This window comes from Nanorana parkeri, unplaced genomic scaffold (genome assembly GCF_000935625.1).
Source record: "Nanorana parkeri isolate BGI_ZX_2015 unplaced genomic scaffold, ASM93562v1 scaffold300, whole genome shotgun sequence".
In the NCBI taxonomy this organism is placed as follows: Eukaryota; Metazoa; Chordata; class Amphibia; order Anura; family Dicroglossidae; genus Nanorana; species Nanorana parkeri.
Genome location: NW_017306568.1, coordinates 688,518 through 699,653, shown reverse-complemented (window position 1 = coordinate 699,653; position 11,136 = coordinate 688,518). Strand labels below are relative to the sequence as shown.

General features: G+C 47.9%; 1 protein-coding gene across 1 annotated transcript in view; it reads left to right on the top strand.

Moving 5' to 3' along the window:
- The window catches only part of DGKB (diacylglycerol kinase beta), a 374,677-nt gene that overhangs the window by 117,792 nt on the left and 245,749 nt on the right, over positions 1-11,136 (top strand). The window contains exon 7 of the mRNA XM_018557729.1: positions 2,750-2,799. Coding sequence (XP_018413231.1) covers positions 2,750-2,799 — 50 coding nt within the window. The remainder of the gene's footprint in view (positions 1-2,749; positions 2,800-11,136) is intronic.

Below are 11,136 nucleotides of genomic sequence, written 5' to 3'. Positions count from 1 at the left end.
TGTTACTATGCTGTGCAGTAATGTCATTATGTTTTTTATTGGTATTTATATAGCGGCATTAATTTTTAAACGGCGCTTTGCACAGTGCACATTCACATCACTCCCTGCCCTCAAGGACAGTCTCTTCGTCCCTATCTCACATGCAAACATACAGGGCCAATTTAGACAGGAGCCAATTAACCTTCCAGCAAGCCTGGCAACCCTTCATGCAAGGGAATTGAATTGTATTACCGTTGAAGCTGCTTTTCTAAACACTTTGGAATGACAATGGTAAGCCCAATTGAACTTTTATTTTGAGTCAATTACATTACAGGTGGATCAAAGCAAATGCTGTGATGGATAACAACAGCAACCTGGTCCAATAACCTCTTTCTGCCAAGTCATTGAGCAAGCAAACCTGTTATATTAGGAACTTAACATTAACATATAAGCACCTAATAATGTAATTTCATCATCAATAAAGCATAAAATAATTATTTTTCTATCTGTATGGAGCTGCATTTAATGTTTTTAATCCTTAAAAATGTCCAAACATTTTAGGACACAGCTCCAATGTCCAGCTCCTCTACCATGCCAAAGTTTTTAGGACACAAGGACACAGCTCTAATGTCCAGTTCCTCTCCCGTACCAATGTTTTTAGGACACAAGGACACAGCTCTAATGTCCAGCTCCTCTCCCCATACCAATGTTTTTAGGACACAAGGACACAGCTCTAATGTCCAGCTCCTCTCCCCATACCAATGTTTTTAGGACACAAGGACACAGCTCTAATGTCCAGCTCCTCTCCCCATACCAATGTTTTTAGGACACAAGGACACAGCTCTAATGTCCAGCTCCTCTCCCCATACCAATGTTTTTAGGACACAAGGACACAGCTCTAATGTCCAGCTCCTCTCCCCATACCAATGTTTTTAGGACACAAGGACACAGCTATAATGTCCAGCTCCTCTCCCCTGCCAATGTTTTTAGGACACAAGGACACAGCTCTAATGTCCAGCTCCTCTCCCCATACCAATGTTTTTAGGACACAAGGACACAGCTATAATGTCCAGCTCCTCTCCCCTGCCAATGTTTTTAGGACACAAGGACACAGCTATAATGTCCAGCTCCTCTCCCCTGCCAATGTTTTTAGGACACAAGGACACAGCTCTAATGTCCAGCTCCTCTCCCCATTCCAATGTTTTTAGGACACAGCTCTAATGTCCAGCTCCTCTCCCCATACCAATGTTTTTAGGACACAGCTCTAATGTCCAGCTCCTCTCCCCATACCAATGTTTTTAGGACACAAGGACACAGCTCTAATGTCCAGCTCCTCTCCCCTGCTCTCCCCTTTTTTGACCAATAGGGAAGCTCAAGAGGTGTATGATTTGCAGTAATAGAGTGTAAATAGGTGCTGTTCCCTATTTTGGTCTATTCCTAGAGCTGGCCAATTGCATTGCAACCTGATTGTACAATCTCTGTAAAAAAAAAAAAAAAATCCTTTCGATTTGGCAACAACTATGATATGCAAAGGCTTGCCCAAACCCATACTCACCCAAGGCTTCATTACCCATCTGCACTATTACAACTGTATGCCGACAGATTTGCATTGACTGTTATTATTTTTTTATGTATTTATTAGAGGTGCACCAAAATGGAAATCTCAAAACCGAAACGAAACCGAAATTAAAAAAATTGTCAGGCCGAAACCGAAAATGTTTTTTATTTAAATTTTTTTCAAATTTTTTATTTGTATTTATTTTTTACAAACTTTTAAATTTTTTAATATTTATTTTTATTTATTAATTGATTGAGGATATAGTCACCATACTCTGTCCTCAATTATGTACAAACACTCAGCGATCACTGACTGCTTGTACCCGCTCTCCACTCTGACACGCTGTCACAGGAGGCTGAGCGAGCGGTGCGGGGAGGAGAGCTCGGCTTCCTGTGACAAGCCCACACACCGCTCTGCCGGACTGTGATAGGAGGCTGAGCAGTGTAGGAGGAGAGACGCCGGCCGCTCACAGCGCTCTCCTTCTGCAGGGCTCGGCCGGCTGTCACACTTTGTCTCCTCCCCGCTGGGACACAGAGCAATGCCCAGTGGGGAGGAAAGAAATCACGGATGCGCCGATGTATCAGCAGGAAAATTGCACTTTCGGCATTTAGCCAAAAGTGCCATTTTCGGGCCGATATGTTTCGGTGGTCGATATATCGGTGCGTCCCTAGTCTGCCTCCTAGCTCCAGGGTCTCAGAGAGAGCAGATTGATCTCTCTGAGACTTCGGAGCGATGAGTCATCTGCAGCGTCCTGTCAGTGGGAGGCGGGGCCCACAAGGACACAAGCAGAACTTCCCTTTGCAGCTCAGTGCCTCTTCCTGTGTGCAACGTACACACAGACACCATGTATCCATTCCTGAGACAAGGCAGTCTGCTGCAAAACAGAAGTTCTGCCCAGCATGAGAAGAGATACGGATTTAAAAGGAAGAGCAGCAAAGAGAAGGGAAACAACCATGGATTACAGTAAGGCGCACATTACAGTATTGGTTTATGTTAAAAAATCTGAGGGTTTAATGTCACTTTAACTGTTTTTTATGGCCAGTTTTTTAGGGCCAGTATATCAGTCAATGGATCAGTCAAGAATTCAGTCAATCAGTAAATAATTGATTTATTAAAGACCTAAATGTAATTATTTTATTTTTTTATAAATAAAGAATTATAGATATATTGGTTAAGTAACATTTTATAATTTTTACATTTATTTTTTTTCAGTTATGTTTCGACTGTACGACACAGATGGGAACGGATTCCTGGACAGCACGGTAAGTGTCCTAAATTACAGTTTGACGTCACGTTTAGAAATAAGGTTAATAAAACAAAGTTTTCTAGACCAACTTCAAAAGCAACAACATTCCCGCCCTTCCGAATATGTCAAATATAAGTTATAAAAGATAAATATTTTGCAGTCTATCACTAGTATTATCACAGCAGGTTTTGTTTTCCTGAGTCCCTCCTGTAACATACCGTATTTGCCCGTGTATAAGACTACTTTTTATACTTAAAAACATCCCCTGAAAATCGGGGGTCGTCTTATACGCGGGGTATACAATGTATACCTTTAGTTCGTTTAGGCCAAGCTGGCCCAAAACGAACATCCCTAATCTGTCAGCCCGCTGGATGTGCGGTAATACTGTATGTACGGTAGCTTAGGCTACATACAGTAGCTGAGCCAATCACGGGAAGCGATGCACACAACCTCTTCCAATCCAAGCAGGCTTTGTATTCGTTAATAGAATACATTGCTCGCCGTGATTGGCTCAGCGCGGTATACTGTATGTAGCTGAAGCTACCGTACATACAGTATTACCGCACATCCATCCATGATTTTTTTTAATGGTGTTGACTCGGAAGTGGGGTAGTCTTATATGACGAGTATAGCCGGAAACCTATGTTGTAAGTGGAAAATTAGGGGGTCGTCTTATACACCCAGTCGCCTTATACGCCGGCAAATACGGTAGTTTTATTACCTGTTGATCCTCCCAACAGATCCATTATTTTTTAACTTCTTGTAACAGGCCAAGCTGTCCAGCAAGAGTGACAGTTTCAGTGTTGGGGGGAAAAAAACATGTAACCCAGTAACACAGCCGGGGATGCTACGTGTTTAAAACGTGTTAGCTGGAGTTAGCTTTTGATTTGGTTTTCTTTTACTTAAAATCAATTAAAAACTGCATATTCATCTGCAGGGGCGTAACTAGAAATCACAGAGCCCCATAGCAAAATGACTGTATGGGGCCCCCCAAACTAGCTATGACTAAGGCCAAGTAAGGCAGAAATGCGTCAGCAGTTGTGCTCTGTACAGATGCATGTGGAATAATAGCAAAAAAAGAAAAAATAAGTACCTACCTTCAGAACAAATTCCCTTGCCTGCACCTTCTCCATCTCCTTCTCTTCAGCTCTGATGATAGAGCCAAAGAAACGATCACTCCGCCGCTCACTGCTGCACAGCCCACCAGAGACCCTGCAGAGCCCATCTGACACCCTGCAGAGCCCAACTAAGACCCCGCAGAGACCACCTGATATCCCGCAGAGCCCACCTGAGACCCTGCACAGCCCACCTGAGACCCTGCACAGCCCACCGCGGACCCCTCACAGCTCACCATAGACCCCACAGCACCCACCTAAGATCCTGCACAGCCCAACCGAGATTGACCCCACAGAGCCCATCTGAGAACCCTGCAGAGCCCACCTGAAACCCCTGAAGAGCCCACTTGAGACCCCTTAAGAGCCCACTTGAGACCCCTTAAGAGCCCACTTGAGACCCCTGAAGAGCCCACCTGAGACCCCCACAGAGCCCACTTGGGACCCCGCACATACCAGAGACCCTGCATAGCCCACTTGAGACCCCACACAGCCCACCTGAGACCCTGCTGAGCCCACCTTAGACCCTCTATGGTGGGCTCTCTAGAGTCTCAGGCGGGTTGGTCAGGGTCCCTTTCCCTGCACACTGTGCTCCTCTTACCTGTCAGCCGCCCGCTGCTGTGCCCCGGCCTCCTCCACCTCCTGGCCTCCTAATCCTCCGCCTCCCGGCATCCAGCTTCACTTCCACTGCCAGGCCTCCTCCTCCTTGGCTGCTGAGCCCTGGCCTCCTGACACGGCCCCCCTCTGCCCCAGGCCCCATAGCGATTGCGTTGGTCGCTATGGCAGTTGTCACGCCACTGTTCATCTAAGACTACCATGTTCACATGATGACAACGCTGCTGTTATTTCACTGCAGAATGAATAGCGTTGTCACTCTGTTAATGAAAGTGGAAAAATAACAGATTTTCTGGCAGGATCAACAAGCAGTAAAATTTTACAGCAATTTTACAGAACCCAAAATAGAAAATGATAGGTTGACAGACTGCATATACTGTATGTCATTTTAGTTTTGCCCATAGTTACACTTTAAAGTGTTTTTTCATAAGGCTTACACAACTTTCACCCAAGAGTCATACGTTTTTCTAATTGTATTACATTGAGAAAAGTATGTATCCTGGGTGAAAATTGTGGGAACTCTTATATGTGATGAATGTGCGGAGACTTAGACCTGTTCTAAGTAGGTCCTAGTTAATTTCAGTGGACAGATACCCAATGAAACCTATAGGCTTTGTCTAGATCAAGTGGCCAATACAAATTGGTAAATCCTATGGAGTGATTGGCTGTGAATCTTGATAAATTAAGCAAGCAGTGACCCCACAAATAAGCAACGGCTATGTGAAAAGGGGACATGAGAAAATCAGTATATATTCCCAGAACGTGCAACTGAAGCCAAAACTTTTTTTTCTTTGTTTTGGGTAGAGTGGAGAGGGATTAGATCAGGTCAGGTACTGTTGTCTGGGGCCCCCGTTAGGGAGAATCACCTCTTTTTTTGTCCTGGTGTCTGTTATCAGTGAAAGAAAATCCCAAATTCTGGGTTGCCATCAGAAGAGGAATAGATGCAAAATCTTCCAATGAGGGGCAATGGTTTTGGTAGAATGGTAACCATGACATGTATAATGGTAAGCAGTGGCGTCCCGAGCCTGGGTGACACCCGGAGCGGTAACCGAGTGTCACCCTGCCGAGACGTCACTGCGCATGCACGTGACATCACCATGCGTGTGCGCGATGATGTCATCGCTCACGCGCAGCAGTATTCTGATACCTGCTGGCGGCCATCTTAGTGATGGACGCCGGCAGAGAGAGGAGGGGACAGTCACCCGGCGGGATAAGGTATGCCACCGGGTCCCCTCCTCTCTCCTGATACTGTCGGGCGTTCGGTCCATGACTGAGCGCCCGACATTTTAGAGGGGGTGACACCAAAATGACTGCGAGTCATTTTGGTGTCACCCCTCCAATGGTGTCACTCGGGTGCGGGCCGCGCCCCCCTTGTGACGCCACTGAGGGTAAGTATTCCCAAACTTGACAGAGGGTCTATCCAAAAAACAAAACAAAAGGGCTTTGCCTAGAAATATATTTTGATGACCATTGTTTGGTCATGGGTGCACTTTAGGTTTAAAGGGTTTGGTTAAAGTGAGAGGTTAGAACGTAGGGATGTTCAGCTACCAAGTATCGTACTCGGTATAAGTACAGATACTTTTCCAGCTCCAAGACTAGACTAGAGAAAAATTCAAAAGTTAGGAGGCCGCTGTCATTTGTAAGGAGCACACGGAGCTCCCGGGATTTGTACATCTCTGTTTTAATGTACGATTTTGTTTTTATACATATATATATATATATAAGGGATGCATAGATACCAGTTTTGCAAGTACAAGTACTGATACTTGCCCAAGTACTCACAGATACAAGTACTGATACATTTTTGTTTATTGTCATGTGACAGTTTTTCTAAAACAATACAGACTAATGATTTCAGGGCAGTGGTGAAGAGCCAGAGCCAGGTCCCAGCTGCAACCGCTGCAACCCTGGTAGTTCTCATGAAAATGCCAAGTATCGGCACTGGTATCTGAACTGGTATCTGGACACCCCTATTAGAATGAATGTGTTGCTAGTTTTTTAAATTGTTTTAATACCATTTTTGGTACCAGAAGTCCTGTGTACACCTTGATGAACCTAAAGCTGACTATACACTCTTTGAATTTCTCACATTCAGTCCCGCAGGCTGAATGGGAGAAATCCCCATGCGTGGATTTAATTATATCCCCCGCTGGCTATGTTATTTTGGTTGGATGTAGGCATTGTTTGGCTGAATGTTTTTTGACTGGCTCCTTTGACTTTGGGTAAGTGGAGGGGTCCCAGCAGGGCCACACATGGAGCACATTTCTTCTGGTTCGTCTGGAACTGGATAAACTAAAGCTGGCCATACACCTATTGATTATCTGCAGATTTTCTATGGTCAGATGGAAAAAGTGCAACAGATTCCTCCATCTACGCTAAACTGTGTGGATGGAGGAACCTCCCACTGGGCCAACCTTCAGTATCTTTCTAGTCTGCCCCGCTGGCTCTCAAAACACCTGAACAATGCCTGCATCCAATCAATTTGCTCAGGTATTTTGACAGCCAGCGAGGCCGACTAGCAAGATACTGAAGCTTGGCCCAGTGGGAGGTTCCTCCATCCACACAGTTTAGCGTAGATGGAGGAATCTGTTGCACTTTTTCCATCTGACCATAGAAAATCTGCAGATAATGTATAGGTGTATGGCCATCTTTAGATCTTTTTCTATATACTTTTAAGGATAGCATGAATGGTAATGCATCTCCGAGCAATCAAATTTGAACATTCTTATATTTTCAGCCTGAGCTGTTCTAAAGCCATTCCTTTTTATAAATTCTTTCTTTATTTCAAGTTATTTCAGAATTTAGTTAAACATAACAGGGAAGTTGTGTCCAGGTGGACTCGCAGGTCCGGGCACGACAGGAAAACGAAAATGCAAATAACATTTAAACAACATGACATCAGCAAACACTAAGCATTTAGGGTTTAGGTAAACCAGGGGGACCCTACCATTGTCCATGGAACCTATATGAATGGGGGGGGGTACCCTCTCACGGAGACCCCAGTATGAAGCAATAGGTAGGGATCACCTCCCAGGTTGTGAGTGTGTCCACGTGGACCTGAAGGTGGGTTAGGTAGGAGAGGGCCGGACTATCTCTCAGGGGTAAGTGCCACCTCCAATGTCTCGCCGTTGGAGGGAGTCCTGGGGGTTTGGGAGTTTAGCTAGGCCGGGTAGACAGGAAGTGTGTGAGTTGGAGACATCGCCATGTCCCCAGGTTCATGAGGTCGGGATCAGAAGATTGGGCACCCAGGGCCTGCCAAGATGGACCATTCAAAAAGTGCATCACTCTGAATTTGCCCCCGGCCAGAAGACGACGGAAACGTCCGTCCTCTAGACCTGGGGGGAACCCGGGGTTACCTATGATCGGTTGCATGGGGGAAGGCTGAATGGACAATTTCGCCCGGTCGAATGCCCGACTGGACACCTGCCATGTGGATCCCACCGTCGGGTGGGATCGAGTGGATCTGGGTATAGGCCCGGTGCACCACGGCAAGGCTGGTAGAGGAATTTCAGTCACGGATTGTTCTAGAGCGATCCACGGCTTGGAATCTCCATGGCGGCACCAGTCTATCACTCGGGACAAGTGAGCGGCTATGTAATAAAGGTTGAAGTCGGGTAGAGCGCTTTTGGGCGCCGTAAGATCGGCAGCCGTAGTCTGGGAACTCTGCCTGCCCATATAAATTGAGACACCACCGCCTGCAGGGAGCGAACGGGGGGAAGTTTAAGCTGTATACGTCCGCCAAGTTGCGGGGTATAAGAACCCCTAGGTATTTAAGCGATGTGGAAGACCACCTGTATGGAAAGTTTTGCGAGAGTCGTGAATGCATGGGGGGTGGGATTGTTAGATTCAGGGCTACCGACTTCTGAGTGTTAATGTGGTAGTTAGATAAGTCACCATAGTCTTGCAGCGCCGCCAATAAGTTAGGTATGGTAATGTCCGGAGCCGTTAAAAAAAATAGTAAGTCGTCGGCGAATGCCGCAACCTTGTGTGTAGTCCCCCCCACCTTCATGCCCTGGATGTCTGGGTTGGCTCTGATGGTCCGGAGGAGAGGCTCGAGGGTCAATATGAAGATGAGGGGTGAAAGTGGGCAGCCCTGCCTGGTGCCGTTGGTTATCGGGAATGAGGGTGACAACATCCCGTTCACGCACACTCTGGCCGTTGGACGTGAATATAGGGCCATCACCCATGACAGCATGCCCGGACCCAGCCCCACATGCTCCATCGTGAGTCGGAGAAAGGACCAGTCAACCCTGTCGAAGGCCTTCTCTGCGTCCGTGGACATAATTAAACTCGGTATGGCCTTCGACAGGGCCGAGTGTATGACATTGAGGACCCGGGTGGTGTTATCCCGGGCCTCTCTGGATGGGACAAACCCTGCCTGGTCTGGGTGAATCAGAGATGGGATATGGGGAAGCAGTCTCATGGACAGGACCTTGGCCAGTAACTTGGTGTCCACGTTCAGTAAAGAGATTGGGCGGTAACTGGGACAAACCGTGAGGTCTTTGTCTGGCTTGGGGATCACCACTATGTTAGCCGATAATGCGTCTCTGGGCATGGGTTTACCCTCTTGGATGGAATTCCACGCCGCCAGCATGGGGGCGGACAGTATAGCTGGGAAAGTTTTATAATATAAGAGGGTGAAGCCATCGGGACCCGGGGCCTTACCGGCACTGGTGCATTTAATGGCTGCCTCTAATTCCACTGAGGAGATAGGTGATTCTAGGGATTCTCGTACTTCAGGTGAAAGGGTGGGCATGGCGGATGTTTCCAAGTATGCCTGAATGTTACGTTGCCGCTTCGTCAGGGCCTGGGCGTCCCGGGGGATGGGGAGATTGTAGAGACCGGAATAATAGTCTTGAAAAGCTACGGCTATATCTTCTGAGAGGTGGCACGTCCGGCCCGTGGAGGATTTAATGACTGGAATGAACGTGCGGGACCGTTGGTGTCTTAGAGCTTGTGCTAAAGAGCGGCTACACTGATTGCCGAACTCATAAAAGTGGCGGCGGCACTTGGCTAGTGTAGCTTTTGCCCTATCCATGTATAGGGACCGTAGGGAGTCACGCAAGGAGCGGAGCTGGGTGAGTAGGGAAGGGTCTTGGCGTTTTTTGTGGCTGAGTTCCAGGGTATGGATTTGTGAGAGAAGCGAGAGCTGTTGACCCAACCATTGTTTCTTGCGGTGGGTCCCTAGCTTTATAAGAGTACCCCGTATGTAAGCCTTGTGTGCTTCCCAAATGGTGTAAGGCGAGCAGTCCGGTGTGGAATTCTCTGTGAAGTAGAGGCGGAGGTCTCGTTCAATGTCAGGGGATGTCTCGGGGTCCTGTATGAGAGTCTCATTAAGCCTCCAGTTCCAACTGCGAGGCTCTGGGGGGCCGAGTTCCAGTGTCAGGAGCACGGGAGCGTGGTCAGAATAAGTGATGTTATCGATATAAGAGAAGAATAGTCTCTAGTGTCAGGGTGGTGAATACGCCAAACATCAGAGAGCTGGTGAGCATGGAGGCATTTTTTCAGGCGTTTCAGTGCTGCAAATGGCAGGTGGGAGGACTGGTTAGTGGAGTCAACTAGATGGTCCAAGTGTAAATTAAAGTCACCGCCAATCACAAGTAAGCCCTCCAGGAAGTCATCCACCTGGAGAAGGACCCGTTCCAGAAAAGTCACCTGTCCCTGGTTGGGGGCATATATGTTAACAAAAGTCACTGTGTGACTACCCACCCTACCCTTTACCATTAAAAGGCGGCCCTCCTCCCCCGCGGACATTGCAGTAAGCTGCCATTGCAAAGAGCGGTTGAGCACTATACTGACTCCCCTCGATTTTTTGTCTGGGGAGAAGCTGTGGTACGTTACCGGATATCGCCGATCCCGAAGGGAAGGGGCACGCCCCTCGGCGAAATGAGTCTCCTGAAGGAAGCCCACCTGTACTTTTTGGCGGTGAAGGTCCGCGAGCACCATCCTCCGTTTCTCTGGAATGTTGAGACCTCTGGCATTGAGCGATAGGATCCTGAGGGAAGACATGCTGAAAGATCAAAGGAGGGGGGGCTGGGGAGAGGGGATGGGGTACAGCGGGGGGGAGACCACGGACGTAGACAGGGGTGGAAAAGAGTATAAGGGGGAAACGACACTAGGACGAGACAGAGGGGGCAAAGGAAATGAACACTAGACCACTTGGGTCTTGGGGTCTAACTGGTGAACCGAGGTTCACAGTCCCTGTGGCAGGGTCAGCTCTGCAGGGACTAACTAGTGGGGTAACGAGTCTGAGCAAGGCGGGTAGCGCTCCGCAGGGTTATCCTTAGGGGGTTTTTAGAACCGGGGGGGAACATCTGGTCAGAGAGGTCTGTAATGCTGTAGGTGATGGCGGGAGGAAGCCCACAGCGGTTCCGGGGGCTCCCCCCCACCTAAGATGTGCTAATAAGGACAATAACCATAAACCCCTAGGCTGAGAGACCTGGATCAGCAATAAGAGGGTAGGCAATTGCCTACAACTACGTGTAAATGTTATAAACCTTAACCAAAGGGGCATGCATCCCACCTGTGGGCACCCAGGGCTGCCGGAGCCCCGGCAGTCCGTGGAAGCCCTTGGACCGGCCCCATTGCAGTAAGACATCAACAGTAAGACTCAGGGTCCGGGCTCG